We start from the raw sequence: 25,764 nt of genomic DNA on the forward strand, positions 1-25,764 counted from the left end.
ACAAGCGAGGAGGAGGATATGACGCGTTGGTGGTGTATGTACGAGAAATGTGATTTGTGAAAGGCTTTTTGGCAATGGTAAAGAAGAAGTAAATGGCAAGCGTAAAGCCTGATCGAGAAGAGTTAAGATGTAATGTAGTAATGGAGAGGGAGGTAGTAAGAGGAGAGACGGTGGCAGCAGGATAGAAAATAAGTTGCCGTGGTAGAGGATCTGTGGGACAGGTAAAAATTTGATAACAAGTGAAGCGAGGTCAGGAGAGTCCCGTCAAGTTTGTAAACAAAGCGTGACTATTACCGAATTAGAATGTTGTGTTCCTTGTTTTGAAATTTTTTTTTCAGTGTCAACGCGATTCTGGCCGAGGAACACAACAGAGAGTCTCACTTCAGTCGCGTAGTGAGGATAGAGCTTCGAAAGTGAGGAAATTGAGAGGATATAGCACCGCGTCCCTGCACGTAGAATCGTGTCCCCCCCCAAGAGGTAAACTGGCAATTAAAAATCGACAAGGATGCGCGTTGCTAGGTGCGAAGGAGGACGGAAAAGTGAGATATTATGAAGACGATAGGTGCAAGAAGCAGCTTCAAGAGGCCTTTTAGCTAGCAATTGGCGAAAATGCTCGCAAGAGAGAGTAATCGAGGAGTAAGATAGGTGTGGGAGGAAAAAAAAAAAAGAATTGGCGATAGCAAAATAGAGAAGGATGAGCTCAAGTTGAAGTAGAGGCTGGATTGACAAGATATGTCCAGTCTCTGTCAAGCAAGGATGCAAGATATCAGATATGGACTCAATCACAAAAGGCAGTAGAGAGCAGATTGCTTGTGAGAGTCAAAGCAAAAAAGTAAGGAGTAAGGGATTGATTTGTTACAGCTTCAAGGGTATCAAATGCTGGCAGCTGCAATGTGGGGTATGCAAAGATGAAAAGGAGTTCCTTGTAGATAGATGGAGCAGAATGAGACGCAGTGAGTAAATGAAGCTGAAACAATGAATGAAGATTGCGGATGGAAAGGTTTGTAGTAGTGGTGAGGATGAGGAGGAGGAGGAAGATTGCAAGAAGAGAGGAGGAAGAGGAGGAGAGGGAAGAGAGGGAAGGGGAAAGGAAAAGGGCGAAGGTAGGGACGGAGACTGGCGACAGACATGTAGTCCGGGGCGACAGAGGCGACGTCAAGGTTACTTGATAGGGATATCCAGCGCAGTTCACCCTCGCCGGGCCCGCTGGAGTTGCGCTCTGCTGGTCGGCGGCTGCCGCCCATCACGACTTTTGGCGCGCGGTCACGTGATAAACAGACGCCCTTGCCGCTTGGGGCTTAGCGCGCTGAGGCCGAGGCGACGGGCGCACGGGCCATCGGTGGAAACGGGTTGGCAGATCATGATGATGGGTGGTTATTGGCGGGGAGTTCGCAAACCCCCGATAACCGGAAATCGAGAATTTCATTATCATGATGCTGGGTAGATCTTTCCGAGCTTACAACTGACATCTGCAGCCGTTTACGGGGTTGATGACACTGACGGTGGCGCAAAGAGACACTGGTGGCTTTGCCGCGATTCAGAGCTGCAATGTTTAACTGGCAGTTTATATACAGAGTAGCGATGGTTCTTTTTGGTGAAGTGGAAGTTCATTAACTAGGGACAGTTACTTCATTCAATTTGCTGTGTGAATAGACTAGAAGGTAGTCTCCTATACCCCGGACTGGTTGCAAAATTCCGTACTCGCATCATCATTAAACGTGTATCTAGGAGCCTGCTTCTAATATGCAAATATTCAAGCAACCATGATTATGGAATTGAAAGCCCACCAGGAAATCTAGGACCATTCTAATTTCTCCGTTCTTATTTGACGTAACAGCAAAAAGGGGCGCCGAAAATGGAGAATCGAAAATAATTTGCCGACATCCGGCTGGCAATGAAACCAACGTGCAGCCTCTATCGGTCGAGTCCGAGAAAGTGAAACAAAATTGGGTTCACTTCAACCGCTAGCCATGCGATCCCTGAGTGCGCGAGTTAGCAGAAACTCTGCTGCATGAGAGAGAAGACCAAGTTGAACGAAGGGCGGGCAGTGCGAACCAGAATACACTATCAATTTCGTGACAACTTCAACGTCGTAGCGAACCCGTGGCTTAGTTATCATCGAGAACATCTCTTCTTCATTCTGGGACTTGTATGGATAGTCCAGTGAGTGCGCCGCCGCGCCGGGGAACGCATTGATCCCATTCTTCTCACAGGTTGGAGACCCGGTTCCCATCATGTTTTTGTATTCATCGAGCCTCAGTGGACTTCTGTTGGCCGATCTTTGTGACTGTTGGCGTATCGGGTTGGAGGTTGGGGTGGGGATATTACTATGGTCGTCCCCAGCGGCGGAGGGCGACGGTCGAGCACTTCGTATCAGATCCGGAGAGGACGTGCTTAGGCGCCTTCGATGCTCGCGATAGGCGAGGGTCTCGTAAGCGTCGGCTTCCGACTGCGGTCCAATGGAGATCGCGCGCCGGCGTGGATGGCGGATGGATGTGAGCATGGATGGTATCTCGGCGACGTTGGGGATAACATGGTCGTCTTTAAGGTGATCAGGGACTCGTTTATACTCACTACACCAAGGAACCAGTTAGCCATCCACCCTTGCGCTAGATTTCGCATAGAAAACAAAAAACAAGGGTGGCCGTACGAAGCTTGTGTAAAAAATCGTCTCGGCAAACTAAAACCCGACTTCTCGATAAGTCTAAACAGCGGGGGAAGAACTCGGAGGAGGGACGGCTTCATGACCTCTCTCCATACAAAGACCGTGGCAACGCCAAGGATAATCCGCAACACCGCCTTAACCCAACCGATCTTTTCAAGATCAAATACGATACTGCCTGGGATAGGATCTGGTAGCCCAAATCTCGTCTTTCCAAAATGCCACCCGCCTAGCTCGACCCCAATCATCACGCCTGCGAAAGCAACGCTATCATCGAAACATGGACAAGAATCCGCCGGTTCCGGATGAATCCGAACTAACACAAGAACCACCAAAGCCACGAGAAGTGGTCCCTGAATGCCTCCCGAAAGAACATAAGCGTCGATCGCAGCGCCATACGAACACTGAATAAATCCCAAAAGAGCTCCCAGTAGACAGCCTGCAACCACATCCAAGAACCCATGCATGCCACAGTATAACCGTCCCAGAACGATAGATGTCCCGTATATGAACAGAAGGAACTGGAGAGCTGCCTTTGACGTGGGTGAGAAGGCAGATGCGGCGGAATTCAAATTATGCATCGCGTAGACCACCACAGAAACGGCGTTCGTGGAATGGGTCGAGGGGAATCCGTACTCCAGTGCTGCAGAGCCGGACATGGTAATTCGCTGCAGAGGAGGTGAAAGCGGTCGAGGAAGGCATAGTAAGTCTTTGATGAACCCACTAAAGAAGACGCCAGATGCAAGAAGATGAACGGTGCTATTCGGATTGTCAACATTTTGCATGATCCCGCTAGGGTTGTGTGCACTGACCCGCGGCCGAATTGAGAATGCCCGCACCAGAAGAGGATGGGTAGCATGATCATGTAGAATGTGTGAGTGCCGAGATTTGCACTGATGGCAAACCATGTATCAAGGGTGGGAGTGCGCATGCGTTCCTGCAGCCACGCGAGATATGGTGTCTCCCATCGGACCAGAGGGAGGGTCTTCTGTCGCATCCAGTGCCGCCATGGTGGGAGCCTTCGCTGATCTGGGATATGATGAATCAAGCAATCAGCAGCAGATTTCGGAATGTGTTTCCTTGATACTCCGGGTGTACGGTGCCTGTGTTTACTGGGAATGTACGGCACATACAATGGGTCAGACTTCTCAGGCCTGCGTCTGGTTGTGATTTGTCCTTGTTCATATTTTAAGATTATCAGGTCTCAGAAGAGCTTTGATACTTTTGTTCCCTGGATAAGCCGGCCCGGCCATAAGAGCAAGCAGCCCTCAACTTCAACAACGGCTTTGTTCAACAACAGTGCATCATGGGGGAAAGTGATTCTGCAAAAAACTTGCACAGAGTGGAGAGGCGAGCAATTGTTGTCCATAAGAGTTTACAAGACAGCCTCGGAGAGATCCAGTGCCATCCTTATCTCTCCTCAAGCACGTGAGGTAATTCTCCGAGCAGCTTCTGGCTGTTTCAAACAGTCCCTTTGGGAGATGACGGAAGGTGTGTGCGCCAAGGCCCAGCGGGGTGCAAGAATAGCCGACCCTGCACCCCAGCACTGCCCAGTATGTTTAGCCGAAGAACGGCAGCCCAAACAGCAAAGCCCACAACGGTCATCCATCCAAAATACGATTAGTGTGTGTGTTACTCCGGAAGAGCTCCCGTATCTGTGCAACCGTTTTTCCTAATGGACATGCATGGACACATCAAGAGCCAGAAAATACTCTATCCTGTGAATGGGGTTGTCTCTTGTAGTATCTTGCTCTCCAAGACAGTATGACTCTGCCACATTCCAGGATATTGATAGTTTTTTGGAGACTTGAGTTAAGGTTCATGCCAACTTTTCCGTATTCCCCATCTTCAGTCAGCCCTTTATTTATGTAACCGTAACGGGTCGAAGCAACCCCTCCGATGCACGGAGGAGAGTTGCGTAGGATGCGTCCTCCGTACAAACCAGCTTTGCAGCGGACTGAACAGACTCCACAGGTGGATTCCACTGATGTCGAAATCTCCCCCATGATCCACCAGTAGTACGAAATAGACCCGAGCTGATTCACGGACTGCTGATGGCTGGTCCTCTCTTCCCCTTTCCAGAGCGATTCTCCGTCTCCAGCAAGGGCCCATCGCCCAAAAATATCGCATCTTGACATCCTCCTCAAACTCCTGAAACCGCGACGGGTTGCAATCTCGCCCGGTCTGATGATGGAGTGAGCATGCAGATCGGAGGGTTCGCCAGGGGTTGGCACCAATAGCGTGGCTGCACCCGTGCCCAAACGCCCCGTTGCCATGGCAGCGTCTTGGGGTAAACAGTGGGCTTCCGTTCCGTGCCTTACAGGGCAGATTCAATTGGCGTCGCTGTGCGTGTTCTTTTATACGTCCTCTTTTTCTTGATGGGAGTCACATCGCTCCCCAGGAGTTCTTCACTTGATCACAAATAGAAATCCTCCTCCCGCAGCACCATTTCTCTCTTCCCTCTCCATTCTGTGAGCCGCTATTGTTTAGAGCTCTATCCTTGCAAACCGCATTGTCGTTATTAAGTCCTCTATCAAACACTGAACGAATAGCTCGTAGAGGGTCTTTGATTCCGTTTCCTTTTTTTTTTTCTCCTTCGGATCACCCCTCTTTCTTTGGCATCCGTCTCAGCAATGTCAGGTCGCGCCTACGAGGAACAACACACCTACGGTGGACATATCCGACGTCACTCATCGGTAGTGAACGAGAAAGGCCCTTCTTCCTTATCGCCTCGCCGCAAGCCAGTCAGAAGCCAAAGTACGCGCGCAAGCAATGGCACAGTTAGCACCACCATGAGTGTATCGACAGGAAGATTGTCTCAAGCAACAAACATCACACAACCTCCATCGTACTCCAAAAAGTTTGTCGTTGTCGGCGATGGGGGCTGCGGCAAGACTTGCCTGCTAATCAGCTATTCCCAAGGCTACTTTCCCGAGGTGAGTTGGCGCCCGATAAAGTGCATGAGATCTTCGAGCGGACACGGAAGCTAATCGCATTGCAGAAATACGTTCCTACAGTTTTTGAAAATTATATCACCCAAACTACGCATACCCCGTCGGGCAAGACTGTTGAGCTAGCCCTTTGGGATACTGCAGGACAAGAAGAATACGACAGACTTCGGCCGCTCTCGTATCCGGAAACAGACCTTCTCTTTGTATGTTTCGCCATTGACTGTCCGGTCTCGCTCGAAAATGTAATGGACAAGGTACGCGATTTTCGAACTTCTCTCTTAATTTGCCTAGAAATCGAGAATCAAACAAAGAGCTCATCTCTATTTGTAGTGGTACCCTGAAGTCCTCCATTTCTGCCCCACCACCCCGCTCATCTTAGTTGGCCTCAAATCCGATCTACGGACGAAGCGCACTTGCATCGAACTTCTCAAGAGTCAAGGATTAACGCCAGTCACGCCTGAACAGGGCCAAGCTGTGGCTCAACGGATGGGCGCCTTGTATGTGGAATGCAGCAGCAAGGAGATGAGAGGTGTCGATGAGGTGTTTGAGCTTGCAGTCAACACAGCGGTGGGTATACAAGAAAGCAGCTGGAATTCCCACGGAGGTGGCCATCAAGGTGGTGGAGGCAAGAAGATCAAGAAGCGATCTTGCAAGATTCTTTGAGGCGATTCGTAAACAAAACATAACGAGCAACAGCTTTTTAGGCCACGAGGTTAAGTTTTATGCCTGCGAGACGATTTTCGGTATTCGAGCGAGCGACATGCGAATATTTCAGTTTGTCGATGATGTATGATGAGCAACAGGATGATATGGTATGTCCTGTTGCCATGCGACATGCGCTTCCCTATTATTTCTTTCTCTCTGGCGTGCCGTTTCTTTTATTTTCACCGGTGACGCTCTGATCCCATCCTTATCTTTGGCCCCTTAAACTACAACCCTTGTCCATTTGTCCATTTTCACTTCTGCTCCTCATGATGTGTATCATTCCCCTAGCGGATTATGTCTGTCAACTCCAAAAATGTTTTCCTTTTACTCATACTGTTATATCACTTACCTGTTTTGCTACGAAAGCTTATCTGGTAGGCTTTCTGGAGGATATCATGCATGGGTTCGGTGTTTATTGAGGCTAGCTTTTTTGTACGTCGGGGAACCAGATTAATGCAGCATGTGTACGACATTGATTAGACAAAACTATTCAATTCTCTTCGGGTTGGAGCAAACTTAACTAGTCCTATATACATGAGGCGCCAACACACTTTGATAGGTATTGCATCCGTAGACGATCAGACAAATGAAGTAGCCATCTCCTCCGTTAAATGCCAAAGGCAAAAGAATTCAACCGCGACCTCCACTGTTATCATTAAGCGCCATCATCTCATTGTTTCATCATCATCTTCCTGTTTTACCTCATCCGCACCCGGGCTCTGACTTCCGTCCCCCTTTGGAGTTGTTTCTGAATCTTCCCGTTCTCTCGCACGCTCGTCGTCATGTTCCTTTTCCCCACTGCCCTCGCCATCTTTGGCCATGACGTTTTCGAATTGAGACCATAGAGCTTCTACGGAGGAAAATTCATTTCCAACCTAAACCTGGGTAAGAAATGCGTACTAATAGCGTGTTGTTGGTTTGGGAGAGGAACGGGTTGGGTGACATACTGCGATGACACTTTCCAGATTTCGATTTAATCGGTTTATACTTTGGAGGACTTGTTCAAAACTCTGGGAAATCGGGAGAGGATGTGATTAGAATGGTCTGGACAGGTGAAAAGGGCGAGGCCTTGAAAACTCTCGCAATTGAAAAGAATGGCCGAATGCAGAGACATGGTTGCGGTGCCTTGAAACATAGCTGCTAATCAAGGCAATATGCACAGCCATTTCTCAGGCGGTTCCCAGCCATGTAAACCGGAAAAGACAAGGTGAAATCTCACCAGTGAAATTTCTCTCAGCAGCTCCGCGCGCTGCTGTTCAAAGTATGATGTTGAACCAGGCGATTGGGATGAAGACATGTTTGGTCGGCGGGTATAGGTAAATTTTGAAAGACTAGGATAGCCAGATAAAAAGCAAAAAGCTTTAATGTACCGGTAGCTTCTCTATATTATTCTTCAATCTTGATATAATCGTACTGCTGGCGGAAAACATGGGGCTGGATCCAATGTCTTCGTTCCTATGATCAAGTTAACATTCTATACTAGGACTTGGTCTGCCGAGAGGAGCAAATACCAGAGCTCCGAAGGATCTTAAGTATGCAACGCATACGATTAATTCAGAGAGAGCGTAGGGAGTATAAAATGTTGATACAGTTCATGGACTTGGCATGCGCGATAATCAATATCCCGTCTCGTTGAAGTGAGCGTGGAGAAACCGTGGGCAACGGACACTCTAACTACACATCCCCCAATTTGCTCACAACACACAATCTATTTCCCAAATCTCAATTCTGTTAATACATGTTCAAGGATATCTTCACATCCTCCACGCTAGGTATCTCTGCCTTGTTTGGGGGTTGAACCACCTGTACCCAGTGATGACATAATCTTGACTTAGAGCGGCGATGCAGACTAGCCAGATCCGTCCAGCTCGTCGCGTTGAGGCTTTCACTTTGGTCAAGGTGAGTGAAGCTAGAGGAGGTTCGGCGTATCAATCCATATTGTTCTTCCGCCTTTCCTCTATTTCGCGCGCATTGCTCTCTGGGATCTAGCTAATACTATCCTAATCTCTCCCCACAAAAAATGAGTGTATGTTTGTCCCTGCGATCCCGCGCGAATTTGCTCTCTATGTACTAACTCCTTCCTGCATTCTAGTTTGTTCCTCTCAACCCGAGGCCTATGCTGCAGTCTCTGTGTGTTTCCTATTCAAGCGTGCTGTTAACCGAGCGATCTCATGTGCCGGCCTTTCGGTTTTAAACAACAAATTGCTAATGTATGGGTGCTTTTTTCCATTTGCAGGGTCAATGAAGATGTTATCGTTCGCCTGAAATGGGGTCAGACCGAATATAAGGGTCAATTAGTCAGTGTGGATTCATATATGAATATCCAGCTGTCCAATACGGAAGAATTTATCGATGGAAAGAATACGGGGACTTTGGGTCAAGTTTTGATACGGTACGTAGGCGCTTCTGGCTACATCTTCCAATGGGAGAGTTTTCGTCGAATTTTAATGTCTCTCCTCGGTGTAATTCACTATGTCCTAACTGAGTTCAATGTCCTTAGGTGTAATAACGTTCTCTGGATATCAGCCGCGAAAGGGGTGGAGATGAAGGACGTAGAGATGGCGGGCTGAGCGTATCGAAGCAATCATGAGTTTTTATACATGGGAACGGCGTTATCGGGATGAATAAAGACCTTTGACTAATGAGGCTGATTGCGAGACGCGTCCTGTGGACCTCCATATATTTAAAAGGGAGCTCAGGAAAAGTGCTTGGAACACGCAACTTAGGATCTATACATATCGGGAAGGGCTGATCGCATCGCGAGCGCTTCCTGTCTCTTCATTGGCACCCCGAACTTGTGGATTGGGCGGGTTTGGAAGTTGAAGTGATTTCGGATGCTGCGCTTGATCAAATTAACTCACGCGCACTTTAAAGAGAAGAATTTATTTGAAAATACTCCGTAAGGTTATCAAAGGGTTTTCAGCTCATTGCGTATACGATGAAGTTATGCGAAACGTCCGCTGGGAGTAGGTCAGCGACTACGTCTTCTCTGAGCCTCTTTTGCCTCATTTTGCATCATATTCCATTTAAGATCTGGAGCGGCTACCTGGTAGTCCGTGTTGTTTTGTATATGCCTAGGATTCATGATCTCGATTCTCCAGTGGCTTCGATGTGTCAGAGTTTTGCGGACAAAGTGTGTCATTGTGTGCCAATCAGAAACCTTGCGGTTTCAAGGAGCATCATCCCGGCCTGAAACAAGACCGAGTGCCTTGAAAGAGGCCCCCGTCCGGTATCTAGGATGATTGGAGATCGACGCTCTAGAAAATCATGGATCTCGTGGGAATGCCATGAACCCGACGGGTTCATTGGACGCGGGAAGGGTAACGGGGTGCGTAAATCAAGTACATTCACTCTTGCTTTGGGTCCTCGTCTGGAAGTCATCAAGGATTGGGAATGGCGGTCTCGTTGAAGCTAGCGGTGAAATAACTAGTGACTGGATCGAGACTCCAATTGCTCTTGTGGCTTGAGTGATGAGTTCACTCCTCTAAGTACGCAATAGCTAGTGAACTAGCTGGCGACTGACATCACCAAGGCTGTGAGAAAGCTGAGATCGAAGCCTTTGGTGCTTGGGAACCGCCACCACAGCGTCTGCAGCCAAGGCAGCAGAGAAGAGGCTGTCGATAAATCGCCCCTAGGATGAGACAGGTCCAGTAGAAATCCGTTTCGTAGGCAGGATGAAATTCTGATTTTCCAGCCGTGCGTCTTTTTGCCCTGGAAAAAGAGTGCGCCCGTGTGATTTGATCACCAGCATCGGATGACAAGTCCAGGCGATGGAGGGTGGCCAGGACGCCACACATGAACCTTCCCGCCATCCTCCAGCAGTCGATTCATCGGTGGACAATATACACTGCCCCGCGATGAACTCATTTTCCACGGACAAACATCATCATCGGGACTAGGGTGTGCTCGGGTTTATCCCTTGGCGTGAAGGACGCTAAACGTGTCGATCCGCTCGTCTTCATCACCCCGAGCGCTGGGGCAAAACCTTCAGTCGACGTTTTAACCAATATGGGAGGACATCACAAGGGTAAGGGCCCCTTACTGATGCGTAAGGGCGCCGGGTCCTCTGTCTCTTCACGACCGACTGGAGAATTCTGTGCAATCTGCAACAACCCCTCAGCAAAGGGCGCTAGCTGACGCTTCCACTCGGAGGATGGAGCCCGCCCATACAAAAGCGACTCCAAACCCCCTCGGAATTCCACTAAGAACTGCATGCATTTATTTTTATATTGCAGTCGCTGCTTCAACATGTCAGAGCCATGGTCCATTTCACCATCTCCAAGGGGTGCCGACAGTCAATATTAGCGACTAAAGGATCAATTTCAAACGTCCTTTGATGCATATAATAATAAACATACGAACACCCCCAGCTCTCGCAACTTTGTTTTTAATCCTTTCTGCAATATCCCGATAATGCAAGCATCTGTTGCGCATTGCTCTGCTTTTTATTTACCACATGTGAGGAGAACGCCGAGTTGTCAGTGACTATCTGGCATTAGCGCCAAAAAGGGACGTTGAATATCTCGGCAGCCTGAAGAATCCCGTTCGCCGGGAAGCCCACCGCTCTTTGCTATAACACCAGAGCTATTCGTCACGGGGCTGGCCGTTTAGCTAGGTTCCCAGGTTCGAAAACAGTCGAAACGTCGTCACGAGAACGAAGATACTTGCAGAAGAACCACAGACATATCGATTTGTTGCTTGCTCCCAATATCTGAAGCTTTTCCATCATCAAGCTGTTCCAGCATCCCTATTAATAGTTCTCCCAACTCCACCTCAGACTGCCTGTTAAATACACGCGTCACTGTCCAAAATGCCGGGATTAACGTCGAGGTTTATCGAGCATCTCGGTCCCGGAGAGCCACGCGCATCCTCGGAAGCAGATGTACGGCTCGAAGAGATTCTTGCCGAGGAGTATGGTCGTGTACACAGCTCCGGCTCGTCGACAAACTCTTCGGGCAAAGAGAGCATGGACAAAGAGCGATCAGAAGCCCGCATGAAGAAATCCACATGGAAAAAGAAGATCAAGGTCCCGCAATTTGGGCGATGATTCAATACTTCTTTGGTTAATCATATTCGGCGACGAAAGTTACGATTATGAATGAGCGATGCATTTCTAACGAGCAAACCACGACCACGAAATCCATCTCTCAAAATCCTTACATGATTCTTGCGCACATACCTTGACGCTATTTCATCACCTAGCACATTTTATGCACAGCATCTCCTGTTTCCTTGCACCCCAATAACTTTATGTCCAGAGCACGCAGCCTACCTTTTCTCCATCTTTCCGTTGGCCAGCAGGTCATGTTCTGAGCATGTACAGGCCTAAATGCGCTCTTGGATCTTCCTTTTTACCCGATACCCTTAGATCTGCAGCTCTTGTCTATTTTCACTCTGTATTTGTTTTTGCGATGATACCCCTCTCCTTTATGATATTCCTTCACGTGTCTATCACCGTAAGCCCGGAAGCCGGTCCAAAAGTCCCCTGGAGAAATGGCGTCATGTATTTGGTGGCCTCTTTACGTACGATTTGGAACTGTTTTACTGGGCAGGTTTTGTTCTTTAGCATAGCCCGCGCAGCTACGTACAATTTCAGTTGGTTGAAATTGAATAACGCTCTACCCATTCTCCCAGTAACACATTCCGCGATAGAGTTTGGAATTGGCCATACGCAGGTAGAGTCAACCAAAAGCATTGGTAGGGCGTATAAAACTATACTTCAATGCAGTAACTTCTGAAGGAATTGTATGGCCAGCTATCGTTTATTACAGCTTTCATCATAATTTGATAATGTGCAGTGGTTTTTATTTTCTTTTGGAAAAAACCCTGGTGGTTGTGAGATGAGCATGAGTTCAGAATTCTCCCACCCCGCCAAAGCCTCAATTTATCCGCCAGCTAACCAACGCCCCCGCCACAACAAGCGGCATTGAATACAGCCTCCGTACATCTATTCAAATATCAAGCAGGCATTGTTGAGTTTATCTACGTCGAGAAAACCTATCAGATCCTGCGTAAAATTAGAGATTTCTTAATCTTGGCGCGATGTATGCCCTTACCGTCTCCGCAGTTCTCGCAGGGTACGTTAGCCCGCACCATAAAACATGCTCGGGATATTTATACATATGTCACTGAGAGGACCAAGGAGACCAAGCAGATCATCTAGCTGACAAGCCTTCTAGAGTCACTGATCTTCAGCCCACTGACACTGAGGACTCACCATATCACTACTCCTTCAGAGTCCAGTGCACATCATGTCGGGAGGTACACCCGAAACTGGTGAGCTTTAACAGATGGGTGAGTCTTATCGGCCCGTTAATACTCGCTTTTTTGGCGCATGCATCAACGCATATGAAGGGACAATATCAGCTAATATGAATGTAGGAGAAACACAGCCTATCGGGGAGCAGGGGCGATGCGAATTTCGTCTGGAAATGCGGATTCTGCAATGTAAGTGGTGGGAGTTTGTTGAATCAGAGCGATGATATCTATTTTCTCTACCATCCTATAGTGAGCATAAGGATTCTATCAGCCAATGGTGGAAAGTTTGCTCTTTGCTTTCCGATATAAGACCCGAATGATATCCCTTTTGCTGTTTCTATTGAGGTTGAATGACGCAGTAGTGTTGAGCTGTGCATGCTTTGAGTGATTTCGTCATCCTTTTTCTTTTCTTTTCTTCTTTTGCTTTCCTTTTTCTTTTATTTTCCACGCTCGGTTGTGGTTTACATATTTACTATTGCTACCGTTGGCAGCATGGCTAAGGATATAACTCTGCAGCGCGAAAACTCTGCCTCCTTCACCAACAACCCATCTGCATACACCGAATCCCAAGCCCAACAGCAGATTATCCAATTCGACTGTCGAGGTCTTGAGTTTACGGAATTCATACCGGATGTAAGTTACCTTTTCCACTCCTTGTTCGGGACCACGAGTTCTAGATTCTAATATGGCAAACTGTGAGCGCGGCCTTTCAGGGTGAATGGCAAGCCAAAGGTGCAGAGTCGAATTATCCCTTTACGGGGATTGATTTGCAGGAAGGAGAATGGTACGATTATGATGAGAAGGCGGGTGAGGAAGTTAGTGTTACGGGGCTGAAATGGGAGATCAAGCGCGTATGAACCTCAATGCAGAGGGCTGAGATGGAGTCCATGTATCGGCGTGGACGTCTTGTATATTTTATTCGGAGTGTTTCTACGCATGACTACGGAAGTTGTAAAGAACTGGAGAGAAATAATGCATGAGATGTAATTATCCCCGACAGACTTATCATTTGGGAGTCATCTTGCCACACGGCAAGGCAAGGTACGAACCTGTACGTGTGGAGTGCAGAACGCAGTCTTGCGCGAAAGGTGGATTTGAAGCTCAGCTTTGGAAATGGCGGTGCTATCTACGAAGCGGTGTGGTCTAACATCATAGGGCTGTAGGGGAGTTATAATATTGTCCTTCACAAGCTGCGCAACTGTATGAAGCTAAGATAATAGGAGTTTATCAGGACATAACATGGATTATCATTTTAACTAACGTGATCTGTACACTTCGAAGGTATATCTAGAAATCATGGCATGAACAACTTCTTACCCTATTTTTACTCTCAAAGCCTCGACTGCCCAGCCTCTCCACCGAGGGGTTTCTCGCAAAACGATCCAAAGAACTGATTCAATGCGTCCACGGTTCCTGATCCTTCCACCAACTCCACCGAGCAGGCAATATGTCCATCAGGCCTTACCACAACTACGCCACCCTTCTCCAGACCCATCTTCTCATGTGCTGGTGCCTTGGCATCCGGAACGAATCGGTCGCTCCGATCATCCGTATAAATATGGTGAGAGTATGCCTGGAAAGTGCTTGGGAGCGAAGATATTTCGACCTCATCCCTCAGATTAGCGAAGACAAGTAGGAGACTGAAGAAGCGTGAGTGTGGATTATGGCGCTCAAAGTAGGACACGGCTTGGTCGGCGGGACGGGAGTATGTGGAATAGAAAGAGCGGGATTTTAGGAGATTGGAGTTGAAGTCAGCGAGAGCGGTCTTGTTTTTGTTGATGTCGCCGGCGAGGACAAAGATTCTGAAGGAGCCATTGGCCGGGACTTCTTGTTCTAAGGCGACACGGTTGGCATCGAGGACACGGGTCACGGTGCATGTCGGAAGAGCGCGGCCGGGGACGAGTTTCACGCCCTTGGGGTTGAAGAGTGGGGACTGAGCAGGATGTGAGGGTGACCATGTGAAAATATTTGGTGTGTAGACGACGCCGTAGCCGCTGGTGAACTCGCAGGCAGATTTGAAAGCCTTGACGAACTCGTTGGTCTCGTCTGACTTGGAGCGGCCGAGAGCAGAATCAACTTCGCTCACGGAGGGAATGCGAGTGGAGAAGAGTTTCGCGTATCTGGCATCAAAGTCGAGGAGGGTCTCGGCGATCATCTTTCGCTCAGATTCATATGTGGTTAGGATATCACGCTTAGCCATTCCTCCCTCTACGAGGTGGATTTTCCAAGCAAGGTTCAATGCATCATGGAAGGCTGTGTTCATACCCTGACCGGCTTTAGGCTGCGAAGGTGTTAGCTAGGAATGATTTTCATTGTGAGTGGAACCTACACTGTGAGTATGGCAAGCATCACCACCAATGAATACTCGGTGGTCCAAAGTATACTTTTCCGAGATACCTTGGCCGATGGGATATACTGAGTACCATTCGATGCGATCCCAGGTGATATCAAATGGCTTGAAGACCTTGGCTGCAGCTTCTTTAACTTGGTCGACCGTTGCAGTCATTCTTGGGTTCCAGTCCTTGTCGGTCGATGACGCCAGTTGGACGTATAGACGGACCATGTCATCTTCTCGAGGGATAACCATAATAGAGCCATGGTCAGAGTGAATTGTGCATTTGGTCTAGACATCCTGTTAGAGAAGCTTCTTATTTCAAACGGGGACTGGAGTCCTACCTTAATATCAGGGAAGTTTGTTCTCACAACGCCATCCATGACACCCCATACGTGGGCAATGGGGTCTTTGTGCCGAATGCCGATGTCTTGTTGCTCTCTGATGAAACTGCGAGCTCCTTCGCCTCCGAAGAGGTACTTTGCGCGCACGGTTGTGTGGACATTGGTATCTAAATCCTTCAAGTTCACCTCAACCGGGTATTCGGGGTCCTTTCCGTCATTTTTGAACCCAACGACGGTGGAAGGACGTTCAACCACTGTTCCAGTCTTTTCGATTTCCTCTAGGAAGACTCGTTCAATTTTGCCCTGGTGGAGGAGAGCTGTGAACGGATACCGAGTGTCGATGAAGTCGGGGCAGCTGGGCCAGTTACCGGTGCGGCAAATTCCCTTCCCATCGGGCAGCGGGTCCCAGAACGCGACGTTGTATACCTTTGCAGGTTCGTATGCCATTATCTTGCGCTTCAGGCCGAGGTTGCGCAAAATTTCAATGGAACGCGGCTGGATTCCATCTGCGCGACCGGTTTTGGTGGGCACGGGTCGGTTGTCGATGTGCTTCACCTTGTAACCCCATCTACAAAGACAAAGGGAGAGGAGGAGGCCGACGGGGCCAGCCCCGACGATAACGATGTCGTATTTCTCTTGCGACATGATGTAGGACTGCCGTGTCTCGGCGTGCGGCGGAGAGTGAGTGATGGAGAGGAAGTGAAAGGATGGCTCTTCCGCCTAACGTCTTATTGTAACGAAGTATCAGGGAGGGAGAAGGAAATAACAAGGATCACTCCTTATTGAGGACAGAGCGCCATAATAAATATAGCAGAGCCGTGACGGATACGCTCTTTGGGAAGAGAATCGTGTGTCCTGGAGACACGGCAGTGATAGCGGCCAATTTCAGGCTCCATGACTGGGTATGCAACAACAGCATTTTTGCTCGAGACTGGTACCGTCGGCGCAGTCTCCAACGAAAGTCGGTACTGACCGGGGGCCAGATAGCAGCCATCGAGTGGGGATCGACGGGGTTGCAGGTCGCTTCGGATTCAAACTCGGTGACAGTGCAACGGCGAGCCGATTAGTCACGATGCTCGCCCTCTACCGCAGTGCCTCTCTGGGGTAGTCTGCTAGGCCCGATGCGGTAGCGCTTCACAGCGCCAAGCACACCGGGCAGCGGGGGATAAATCCTTTCCCGCCGCGCACTGGTCCGTGAGGTCCCGCCGAGCCCGGTCACGTGGGCGGTTCCGGAATCCCACTCCGCGCGCCGTTCCCAAAACTTCGGTAGATATTAAAGTTTCCCGCTCGCCCCTCCTCACCTCCTCTGCAGCGGAGCTACTGCCGGCAGTTCTGGAGTTCGATGAAACTCTTCTAATCGCTCAACGCACTACTCAGATGTTCGAGGGTTGTGGGCAACAGCTCATGCTGACTCGATGATGGACTGAAGCGCCTCCCTCACCGTTGTTTTCCAGGGGCATGGAGTTCACAACAACACTTCGTTCTGACTGACGTACGGAATTTAATACCGAAAACGCGAAATATTGTTTGGCCTCGAGCCAAAGAAACCTCGAAGCCTGAAGCGAATCCCACCCTTTGAAACTGTGATGTGCAAAGAGGACATCAACAATCAGAGATGATTCTATTTTCAAATAAAACAGACTCGGTCAATATCTTGCTTCAGTATGCTTTGTTCGCATATAATACATTGGCTTTCTGTGATCTTGATTGTCAATCTTGGATAATTCTGGAATATCTCATCAGTACCAGATAGACGGCATTCGCCGGGAGTCCTGTCCTTGGCATCTTTTCCATGAGGACACACACATTCATGGGACTATCCAACCGATCCTGTGAAGGATTGTTCTCTTATGTTCTGTCCTCTCTTTTTTTTAACTTTAACGCCGCCCTTGGCTCAGCACTGGGAGCTGTTTATATCAATGCTTAGAGACTGCCCTCAAGTCCTAGGGAAGTCTCTCCCTTTCTGTTACACTATCAATTCTCGAAAACCGCCAGCTTTTTTTTCCTGATGAGGAATCCTTTTTCCAGATACTCTGCTTTCATACCTTTTTTTAGGGTCTGGCCCCTAATTCCCTGTATGTTAACTTGGATAACTGGATGCTCTTGCTGTTTTATTTTCATTTTTATTTTTTCTAACTGGAAGCCATTCCTGTTTAGACAATAAGTGTATACTGCTAAGGTTAAGTTCTTATATCTCTATTCAGTGAGTAATTCACTGGATATGATCAGTACTTACAATGGTGGTTTCTTTAACAAAGTTCCAACTGCAATTGAGGATGACGTCGAGGTACCCTTCATTTTCTTTGGAAATAATTTACACTACGGACATTGCCTAGCAACGGAAGCTGATCAACCACAATAGGAGCCACACCACACAAATTCATCAATAACAATATCAAATACTTCATTTCTTTCTTCATATTCTTTTTCTTCTTCCTCTGGCCCCCGAGAGATCTTTCGTCAACTTACTCGTGAGATTTTGAACTTAATAGAGCAGCCTACGAGTCGCATCGAAAATCTAGTATTAGAACTTGATCCTGTGAAGTTTGATCCTTTATCTATGGAAGTACCGATAATGTATAACGCGTGAGTTCGTTGACCCGAATACATCTTGCGTGATCTTAGCTAAGTATGCAGTGGCCATTCTTCCCTCAGCAGCCATACCGACTCAAGCGGGTCTTTGGGGCGTCATACCTTGTGGCAGCATGCTCCCGAAATGGTTGCCATTCCTGGACCTAACGCGTTTCGCAACCAAGCGGAGCTCAGTCATTCTTCGATGCGACTTCCTCAATCCCGATCGGAGGGCAACGTTAGGTCCTTTGACCATTCTGGTTGCGACTCCGCCGGGTTTTCAGGTAATTATTTTCATCAGTGGTATCCAAGCGCGAGCTACTATCCAGAGCAGCGCAAAGATCTGTCTGAATTAACGGACAGAACAAAAGTTCGACAGAGATCGCGATCTCCTGTGAAAGTTCTAGAGGACCTTGACGAATACGAAGAAATTGCTTATCTATCGACACCCTCCCGTCGACCACGTTCTCCACACAAAAAGCTTTTTGGCGAAAACGGTTGGCTGGGTAAGTCACCAACAATTGAAAAGCAGAAAAAGCCGGGTTTCAAGGCGTTTGGAGAGAAGATCAAACAACGCGTCGAGGATATGGTATGGAACTCTCCTTTTCGTATGCTGTGATTTCAGGGTTATCTAACTGCTGCGGAACGAAATACAGACTGGAGATGTCATGAAAACCACTTCTATAGCATTCCAATCGAAATCATCGACACCGGCCATATCAAAGTGCCCCATATCACTCGATCCTCCGACCCAGGCTAAGCTCTATTCCGAAATGGAGCTGATGATCTGTGTGACCGCAAACAAGTTTCTTATGGACCAATATCGCGAAGGGCGTATGTCAGCAGAATCGGTGACGAAGATAATCAATTTCTGGACCTCTAAAAACAGGCCGCAAGTGGTCCAATTCCAATTCGACCAAGCAACCCAGCGGGATTTAATTCTTTACAATATCAAGAACTTTGCCTTTCACGGAGAGTGTGCTGCAAACTCAGTTCTCCTAAATGCCACTCTCTACAATTGGAAAATTATCACTAAAGAGATGAACGTCCGCACATTCTGCTACCCGGATAGCGTGATTCGAAAACATATGCACGATACTCACAAGATATTGGAAATGCTGGGAGCGCCATGTGTCACCTTTCTTGCTTTTCAGGAGCTTCAGGTGAATGCGCTTGCCTTGATGAAGCAGGAACAGGAAAGAAGAATCAATTTTAGTAGGGATCATGGCGTTACAAAGGAGTATCACCCTCCTACCCTCTCGAAGGACGAGTAGCACTGGCAAGGAATCCCACTGCCGGGGTTGGAATTCCACGAGGCCAGTATTCCTGTATTTGTTTCTCTTTTCTTCAGGAGGGTTGTGATGTATTAAATGTCCCCGGGGGTCATTCGATAAAAGTAAGTAGTTATGATGTCGTGTCTTGTGCAAACGCAGGGCGGAATCTCTTGTGAGCGCATGTGCTTTCATGAGTGTTTAAGCTGTTGATCCCCATCTCTCCGCATCCTAAGCACTGGACATGGAATTAATCAAAGGAGCGTGTGTATCTTATGGTCGGATCTCTCATTTTGTCCTCTGTCCAGACCCAATACTAAATCACTAGCCCCCGGCATCAAGGAGACCGGCGTGTGGGTGGATTCTTCGATCTGCCCATTACGGTTAGTCAAGCGGGAGAGCCTGCCGGTGACATCATTGCCAAGCCCGCCAAGCCCAAGCTTAACCTTACCTCACTCCAGAAGCTCGAACTCAACGTATGGGGGCGTGTTGGCATCTCGCTGTCCTTGTTTGAAGCTTCATCTCACACACGCACTTGTTGACGCTTTGCATTTATATAATTCATTTTCTGTGCTCATTCTTGTTTATAAATATATTATCCACCTTTTACCTGTGCTATTTCATGGCTAGTTAAAGATACATGTGCTCTAAATCCAGAGCTTCTTGCTACCTCGCGCAAATGCCACCATCCCGATAATGCCGCTGCCTGTCGCTAATCCGAACCAACCGCTAGTTTTGCCAGTGCGGACTCTGTTGACGTGTCTCCCTAGATGAAATTTGTTTTCGTACGATTTTGAGCGGGATTGAGTGAAAATAATGTGAGAATGGCAACTCCGGCGCATACATACGGCCCGGCCTGCCTTCTTTACGAGCCTCCAGAGCAAAGGCGACCGATTTTGGATCCAACTTTGGAGATTCCCGAACCTCCAAAAATACAGTCGCAATACTTTTACCTGTCATCATTGCCAATAGATGATCCTCTTAGAGCGATTCCGGCTCCCTCGAGCAATCCCGATGTCACGAAACTGCCCCCTCGACCGTTTTCGGTGCACGATAATATTGCCCTCGAGGAAGCATGGCAGAGATTAAAAAGTGCCGTTGAGGAGCAGCCTAATAAGAATCCAGATGAGACGGAAGGCCAGGTTCGTTTGAGGTGCGGAGTAACTGCTCAAGGAAAGAAGAGGGGTGAGGCAGCTAGCCAGGATGCTGATGTCAGACGGACTACCGTAACGCTGCCTGAGTTGACTTCGAGGACTCCGCTGCACCACAGTAACGATGGAATCGTTGATATCCATGAAACACGCGACTCTACTTCTTCCTCCCATATATTTCGAGGGAGTAGTGTTGAGTCCCATGCCCAGAGACGAGTGACACGGGACTGGGGTTCCTCCGGGGCGTCCGAGATTGGGAATATTCGGAAGAGGCACAGTATTCCCATTGAACGGAGGTCAAAGGCCGCACGGCGAAATAGGGACTCTTCCCCGGGCTTTGAGGAAGATGTCTCTGAAGAAGCAAGCGGGCATTCGACTCCTCACATTATTCGGCCTTCTGATGATACAAATATTAGCGGATCTCCATTCATCAGAGCTCCCATCCGAGACCGCGAAATTCGACGGTCAACTCCAACATTGAGGTTAAGTAAAGATTCTGCGGACACGAGCCCTTCCACCGCCCAAGTAACTGCCTCACCAAGCGCAGACGTCGATAAACTTCAAGGGGATACTCAGAGCGAGAGTCTGGAAAACGATGAGCCAGAGGCGACTGTGACAGTAGGAGCTTCACGGCTTCACCTTGTTGAATTTCCGAGGCTGCAGGTAGTCTATTTTCTTTTGAGAATCTTCCTATGTTATATTCTAATTCGTGGATTAGATGAAACCCATCTATTGGAGCCCGGTCCATGACATATCTCCCGTCATTAGAGCTACTTGGTTTTATAAAAATTCGATGCTCCCCGTCGAACCGGAAGTTGCAAATCGACTTGAAGCTGGCTATATGTACCTTAAACCATGGACGGAAACCTGGCAGGACGAACTCAACAGTTGCGTTGAAAACGGAGCTGAAGCAGAGATGAAGGTTGTGTATAAGCTCTGGCCGCCTGAAGATACCAAATTGCCTATTAAACCAGGAAGCCGTCCGGGTTCTGAGGCCTCGGCTTCTGTGTCTAGTAGCAGAGAGGTTGGCGATCATGCTTTTCAAGGGAATTATGCGGCAGGTGCCACAGCCACTTCTGCCGCCAGTGCGAAGTTGTTCAAGAATTCGAGCGTGATGTACGTTGATTCCAAAGATGCTCAGATACTCAGACCAAGTCTGCTGCCATCAGTAGCTGGTGGCCGACGGCCACTAAGTGCCATCCGGAAGGGAAGGCAGATTGGAATTGCCGTTGTACGAGGATTTAATCGCCGAGAATGGGAGAAAGTTCACCCCCCAAAGCTCGTTTCACCCAATGTAAGAAACTTTATGAAGATGCAGGAGGCGGCAACAAGAGAGGCAGCTTCTCGCCGTCAAATATGTTATGCTTGCCAGATGGAGGAAAAAAAGCCCGAAGTCAGCGATTTGGTCTTTGTTATTCATGGGATCGGCCAAAAGTTATCAGAGCGCGTTGAGAGCTTCCATTTTACTCATGCTATGAATTCCTTTCGAAGACAGGTTAATATCGAGCTCAGCAGCAACTCCGTCTGGCCGAACATGCGTCCTGACTTGGAAAATATCATGGTGCTCCCTGTGAATTGGCGATCAACACTTTCCCTTGAAGATACGGATGTCGAGGAGGCTATCGAAGATCAGCATAATGCGAACCGCTTTGTGTTGAAGGATATTACCCCCGAAACGATACCGGCTGTTCGGAATCTAATCAGTGATGTGATGCTTGATATTCCGTATTATCTTTCCCATCATAAACAGAAGATGGTTCGTGCAGTAATTAAAGAGGCTAATAGGATATACCGGCTCTGGTGTCAAAATAATCCAGGCTTCCAGCAGAGTGGCAAAGTGCATATCATAGCTCATTCGCTTGGAAGTATCATGGCAATGGACATCCTCAGCCAACAGCCAACAATACTACCCCATATTGACTTTTCTAAGACTGACATTAGCGAGAGTATTTTTGAATTCGATACCAGAAACGTTTTTTTCTGTGGTAGCCCAGCCGGGTTTTTCTTATTGCTCCATAAGTGTTCGTCGACCCGCACGCTGCAGTCAAGCTTAATTTATGCTAACCTGAACTAGCAAGTCTACTGCCTCGAAGATACCGAAACAAACCGGGCTGTGATGAGCAAGATGTTTCGGATCCTGGTCTCACCGGTGAAGCAGGGACATATGGGTGCTTCGCGATTGACAACCTCTATAATGTAATGCATGAAACCGATCGTAAGTAAATGACGATCTTCTCCTATTTACCATACCGCTAATCAGCCCCTTCCTAGCAATTGCCTATCGGCTGAATGCAGCAGTTGACAGTGATCTTGCAAATTCTCTTAAACCCGCCTCAGTTCCCACTTCCTCAACGTCCTTTTTCCAAACGATAAGCAGCGTCTTCCGATGGAACTCCAAACCTCAATCTTCTCGACTCGAGATTCCTGCCCATTCTGTTGCCGGCTCGTCCACTGCAGCCCAGCAGCGACCCGGCATATTTACTAAACTACCGTCTACGATTGAAATGGAGACCCATGATTTTACCCGCGAAGAGATTGCCGAAAAACGCATGCTTCTCCTCAATGACAATGGGCAGATTGATTACTATATCTCCGGTGGCGGCGGCCCGTTGAATATTCAATATTTGAATATGTTGAGTGCACACAGCAGTTATTGGATCCTGCCCGACTTTGTGAGGTTTATAGTCGTTGAGATTGGAAGGAGAGTGGGCAGAAGTGGTACATTGCTTGCTTTGAGAGCAGAGAAGAAGAAGGGATGGAAGCGGAAGTAACGAATTTCACGAATCTTTTGGTGTTTCCGTAAACTGGAGTCCGGAAATTTGATACCTCAACAATACCTATCGGGCTTTTCTTTGGAATACGCACGGGCTTTTAAGGTATTTTATGCAGTTATTGTGATATTTGATATATTCCGGGCGGACAATAACATATGGGTCTAGGAACTTTGATACTTGAGCGTCAGGTTGCCTGGTGGCCTACTTTGTTTGATGAAATCTGGCTTTTAAAGTCATTACGGAAGCCAATTTGGTTAGGAAACTTGAGATCGTGATTGCTGGTAGAGCGGCTAGATAAAATTTTGGATTTATAGAACAAATTTATCGTCTGTCTCAGCATCGACAAAAGATTCCAGGCGTGCTCACATTGTTTAACATACTGTATAGCCAATCATATGCCTTCTATTTGGCTCATCAATAGTGCCTTGACTATCTCACCCTTTTCGAAATTTCGCTCCCTTGTTTCCAGGACCAGCAAGGCATTTGCCCCGGCCAAACTGCCAACTCTCGAACTCCGTTGACCCGTACCACTCGTCCCTGTGCTTGTCGCTAATAACCGCCCATCTTGCCCGGAACAAAAGACTATTGCGCGATGGTATTCTGTCCGTTTAGGATCGCCACGGATAGTGTGCGTCAGTGTTGCGTGCACGAGGGGAAGACCTAAACCAAGGCTGTGAGGCGAGGCAGCCGATGCGGGGGCTGTGGAGTGGGAGGCAAGGCCCATGTATTTATGGAGCGATGGGAGAACGAAGAGATTCAAAGTGACGAGGGCGGAGGCTGGGTTACCTGGGAGAGAGAACATGAGGCGAGTCTCCCTTTCGGACTGGCCTGTGGGTGTCGAGCCGGACGGCTTGAATGGGATACTTGCAAAAGTTGTGGGCTTGCCGGGCTTCATGGTCACTCGGCCAAAGTGGATTGTTCCACCAAGTTTGCGCTCTATTGTTGGTTTGAGGAGATCAAGTTCTCCCATTGATACACCCCCTGTGGTTATGATTATGTCAATTCCGTCTCTTAATGCGTTGCGAAGACGTAGTTCAAGATCATCGGAGGTATCATGGGCGATGCCTAGGTCGACAGTAGGGAATCCCCATGCAGTAAGGCAAGAGATGAGCGACGGGCGATTTGAGTCGCGGATTTGCCCACCAGTCAAGGTTACGTTGGCTGTATGCTCAATAAGTTCATCTCCAGTGCTCATGACCCCGACTCGCGGTTTTCTGAATATCTTGACTTTTTGAGTCCCAGTTGATGAGAGCAGACCAATTTCTCCTCCGACTGCGGTGATTAGTTGACCTTTCTGAAGGATTTTGGAACCCAATGTAACATCGCTACCGGGCTCACGGATATTCTCTCCTGGTTTAATGTCTTCAGCCATTATCTCCACAATTGCTTCTTCTTCGCCATCAGGAGTTGAAGAAATGAGAACCGTATCTTCGACCATGACAACAGCGTTAGCGTTGGGAGGCAACGGTGCTCCAGTTGTTATGCGGGCAATGGCTCCAGGTTCCAACGGTGGAGGCATTGATACAGCCTGTGCATGAGATACTGAAGCGACAGGGAACTGCCCTTTGGTGGTTCCTTCAGACGCTGATTTGGGGGCAATAATTGCATAACCATCCACGATACTCGCCCGATATGCCGGAACTGCTTCACTCGCGTAGATATCTTCAGCAAGTATAGAGCCAACAAGTGATGGGCCCACAGGCATCTCTATCACTTCTGGTTTAGGCGTATGGTCGTAGATTAACCCAAGAGCTTCGTCTACCGAAATCATAGGATAAGGAGATGTACGGTGGCGTCGACTTGCTCCCGCGGTTGGGTCATTAGATGTGTGAGGCTTAGGAGGATTATGGCCATGTCCATGCCCATGAGTATGAGCATGAGTATGATCATGCTGAGGGGAATAACCGTGGATAGGAAGGGGATGATGGCAATAGCTGTGCTCATGTCCTATTTTGGCTTCCTTCTCAAGCTTCTTCACACCTCCCTCATGAATTGAGCGTGAATCGGCTCCGGCCGCTTGGATACAAGCGTGAGGAAGAAGCTTGATGACGGCCTCCAGATTTTCTTTTGCGCCTTTTGGTGATCCTGGAAGGGTCAGTATCAGAGTCCTGTACCGTACCCCCGCGACCGGACGTGCCATCATCGCAACTATTCCTCTTCTTAGCATTTGGATCAAAGCAGAACCTGAGAGGCATCCATACATGGTGTTACCTCTAGAGAGGCAGCAAGCATCCCGTGTCTGGAAACCGGTTAGCGTCTCTCTATTTTTTCCAGGCAACGCTTGCGGAACTTACACAAGCCCGGGAGCATGACGATGGATCAGAGGCAGAACCGCCTGTACATTCCATCGTCAGCCATGTTCATCCGTAGAACAAATAGACAGCAAAGGCGCGATTTGTGTATAAACTAACACAGGAAACATGAGTGGAAAAAAAAATGCTATTCCTCTTTACCTACCTCTGGCGTCTCATCCCTCACCGCGAACCCGGTCCCGCCGGCAGTAACAATAAGATTAATGTCACTGTCGTCTGGATCGGACCATTTGCGGATCTGTCGCTCGATATGAGCTTTCTCATCCGACACAATCTCGATAACGGGTGCAGCCCATCTTTCTTCCTCTGCTGCAAAGACTTGAGAAAGTACTGCTCCGGCTCTATCAGTGGATGGATCCTTCGATGCGGTGTCCGAAACCACCAAGATGGCGGGCTTTAACTTCAGCTGGGCCATCACTAATACATCAAATAA

At 48.3% G+C, this 25,764-nt stretch overlaps 10 protein-coding genes across 10 annotated transcripts; 6 read left to right on the forward strand and 4 right to left on the reverse strand.

Moving 5' to 3' along the window:
* Window positions 1-1,594: 1,594 nt before the first annotated feature.
* On the reverse strand, window positions 1,595-4,072 carry D8B26_005113 (uncharacterized protein). Its single transcript, XM_066124722.1, has 5 exons — window positions 3,796-4,072; window positions 3,475-3,691; window positions 2,651-3,421; window positions 2,056-2,573; window positions 1,595-1,979 (listed from the first exon to the last, which is right to left on the reverse strand). The coding sequence occupies exons 1-5, from the start codon at window positions 3,845-3,847 to the stop codon at window positions 1,915-1,917; spliced, it is 1,623 nt and encodes a 540-aa protein (XP_065980803.1). The 5' UTR covers window positions 3,848-4,072; the 3' UTR covers window positions 1,595-1,914.
* A 1,223-nt stretch (window positions 4,073-5,295) lies between these two features.
* Window positions 5,296-6,609, forward strand: RHO4 (Rho GTPase; the record flags this gene model as incomplete). Its single annotated transcript, XM_003066653.2, has 3 exons — window positions 5,296-5,598; window positions 5,664-5,867; window positions 5,944-6,609. The coding sequence occupies 3 exons, from the start codon at window positions 5,296-5,298 to the stop codon at window positions 6,274-6,276; spliced, it is 840 nt and encodes a 279-aa protein (XP_003066699.2). The 3' UTR covers window positions 6,277-6,609.
* Window positions 6,610-6,677: 68 nt separating this feature from the next.
* D8B26_005115 (uncharacterized protein) lies at window positions 6,678-7,777 on the reverse strand. Its single transcript, XM_003066652.2, has 3 exons — window positions 7,538-7,777; window positions 7,266-7,328; window positions 6,678-7,193 (listed from the first exon to the last, which is right to left on the reverse strand). The coding sequence occupies exons 1-3, from the start codon at window positions 7,613-7,615 to the stop codon at window positions 6,984-6,986; spliced, it is 351 nt and encodes a 116-aa protein (XP_003066698.2). The 5' UTR covers window positions 7,616-7,777; the 3' UTR covers window positions 6,678-6,983.
* Window positions 7,778-8,211: 434 nt separating this feature from the next.
* Window positions 8,212-9,315, forward strand: D8B26_005116 (uncharacterized protein). The gene is made up of 4 exons (XM_066124723.1): window positions 8,212-8,344; window positions 8,411-8,448; window positions 8,555-8,710; window positions 8,819-9,315. The coding sequence occupies exons 1-4, from the start codon at window positions 8,339-8,341 to the stop codon at window positions 8,886-8,888; spliced, it is 270 nt and encodes an 89-aa protein (XP_065980804.1). The 5' UTR covers window positions 8,212-8,338; the 3' UTR covers window positions 8,889-9,315.
* A 1,210-nt stretch (window positions 9,316-10,525) lies between these two features.
* D8B26_005117 (uncharacterized protein) lies at window positions 10,526-11,942 on the forward strand. The gene has a single exon (XM_066124724.1). It carries the CDS (start codon window positions 11,129-11,131, stop codon window positions 11,363-11,365), a length of 237 nt encoding a protein of 78 aa, XP_065980805.1. The 5' UTR covers window positions 10,526-11,128; the 3' UTR covers window positions 11,366-11,942.
* A 167-nt stretch (window positions 11,943-12,109) lies between these two features.
* D8B26_005118 (uncharacterized protein) lies at window positions 12,110-13,576 on the forward strand. The gene is made up of 5 exons (XM_066124725.1): window positions 12,110-12,395; window positions 12,498-12,612; window positions 12,700-12,765; window positions 13,093-13,209; window positions 13,290-13,576. Exons 1-5 carry the CDS (start codon window positions 12,361-12,363, stop codon window positions 13,431-13,433), a joined length of 477 nt encoding a protein of 158 aa, XP_065980806.1. The 5' UTR covers window positions 12,110-12,360; the 3' UTR covers window positions 13,434-13,576.
* Window positions 13,577-13,802: 226 nt separating this feature from the next.
* D8B26_005119 (uncharacterized protein) lies at window positions 13,803-15,897 on the reverse strand (the record flags this gene model as incomplete). The annotated part of the gene is made up of 3 exons (XM_003066648.2): window positions 13,803-14,857; window positions 14,906-15,199; window positions 15,253-15,897. The coding sequence occupies 3 exons, from the start codon at window positions 15,895-15,897 to the stop codon at window positions 13,907-13,909; spliced, it is 1,890 nt and encodes a 629-aa protein (XP_003066694.2). The 3' UTR covers window positions 13,803-13,906.
* A 2,071-nt stretch (window positions 15,898-17,968) lies between these two features.
* Window positions 17,969-19,097, forward strand: D8B26_005120 (uncharacterized protein; the record flags this gene model as incomplete). Its single annotated transcript, XM_003066647.2, has 2 exons — window positions 17,969-18,412; window positions 18,480-19,097. The coding sequence occupies 2 exons, from the start codon at window positions 17,969-17,971 to the stop codon at window positions 19,095-19,097; spliced, it is 1,062 nt and encodes a 353-aa protein (XP_003066693.2).
* A 666-nt stretch (window positions 19,098-19,763) lies between these two features.
* On the forward strand, window positions 19,764-23,113 carry D8B26_005121 (uncharacterized protein). Its single transcript, XM_066124726.1, has 4 exons — window positions 19,764-20,908; window positions 20,964-22,266; window positions 22,320-22,460; window positions 22,517-23,113. Exons 1-4 carry the CDS (start codon window positions 19,919-19,921, stop codon window positions 23,014-23,016), a joined length of 2,934 nt encoding a protein of 977 aa, XP_065980807.1. The 5' UTR covers window positions 19,764-19,918; the 3' UTR covers window positions 23,017-23,113.
* A 150-nt stretch (window positions 23,114-23,263) lies between these two features.
* On the reverse strand, window positions 23,264-25,746 carry D8B26_005122 (uncharacterized protein; the record flags this gene model as incomplete). Its single annotated transcript, XM_003066645.2, has 4 exons — window positions 23,264-25,167; window positions 25,221-25,258; window positions 25,314-25,354; window positions 25,477-25,746. The coding sequence occupies 4 exons, from the start codon at window positions 25,744-25,746 to the stop codon at window positions 23,411-23,413; spliced, it is 2,106 nt and encodes a 701-aa protein (XP_003066691.2). The 3' UTR covers window positions 23,264-23,410.
* Window positions 25,747-25,764: the final 18 nt, after the last annotated feature.

Source organism: Coccidioides posadasii, chromosome 3 (assembly GCF_018416015.2).
Source record: "Coccidioides posadasii str. Silveira chromosome 3, complete sequence".
Classification (NCBI taxonomy): Eukaryota; Fungi; Ascomycota; class Eurotiomycetes; order Onygenales; family Onygenaceae; genus Coccidioides; species Coccidioides posadasii.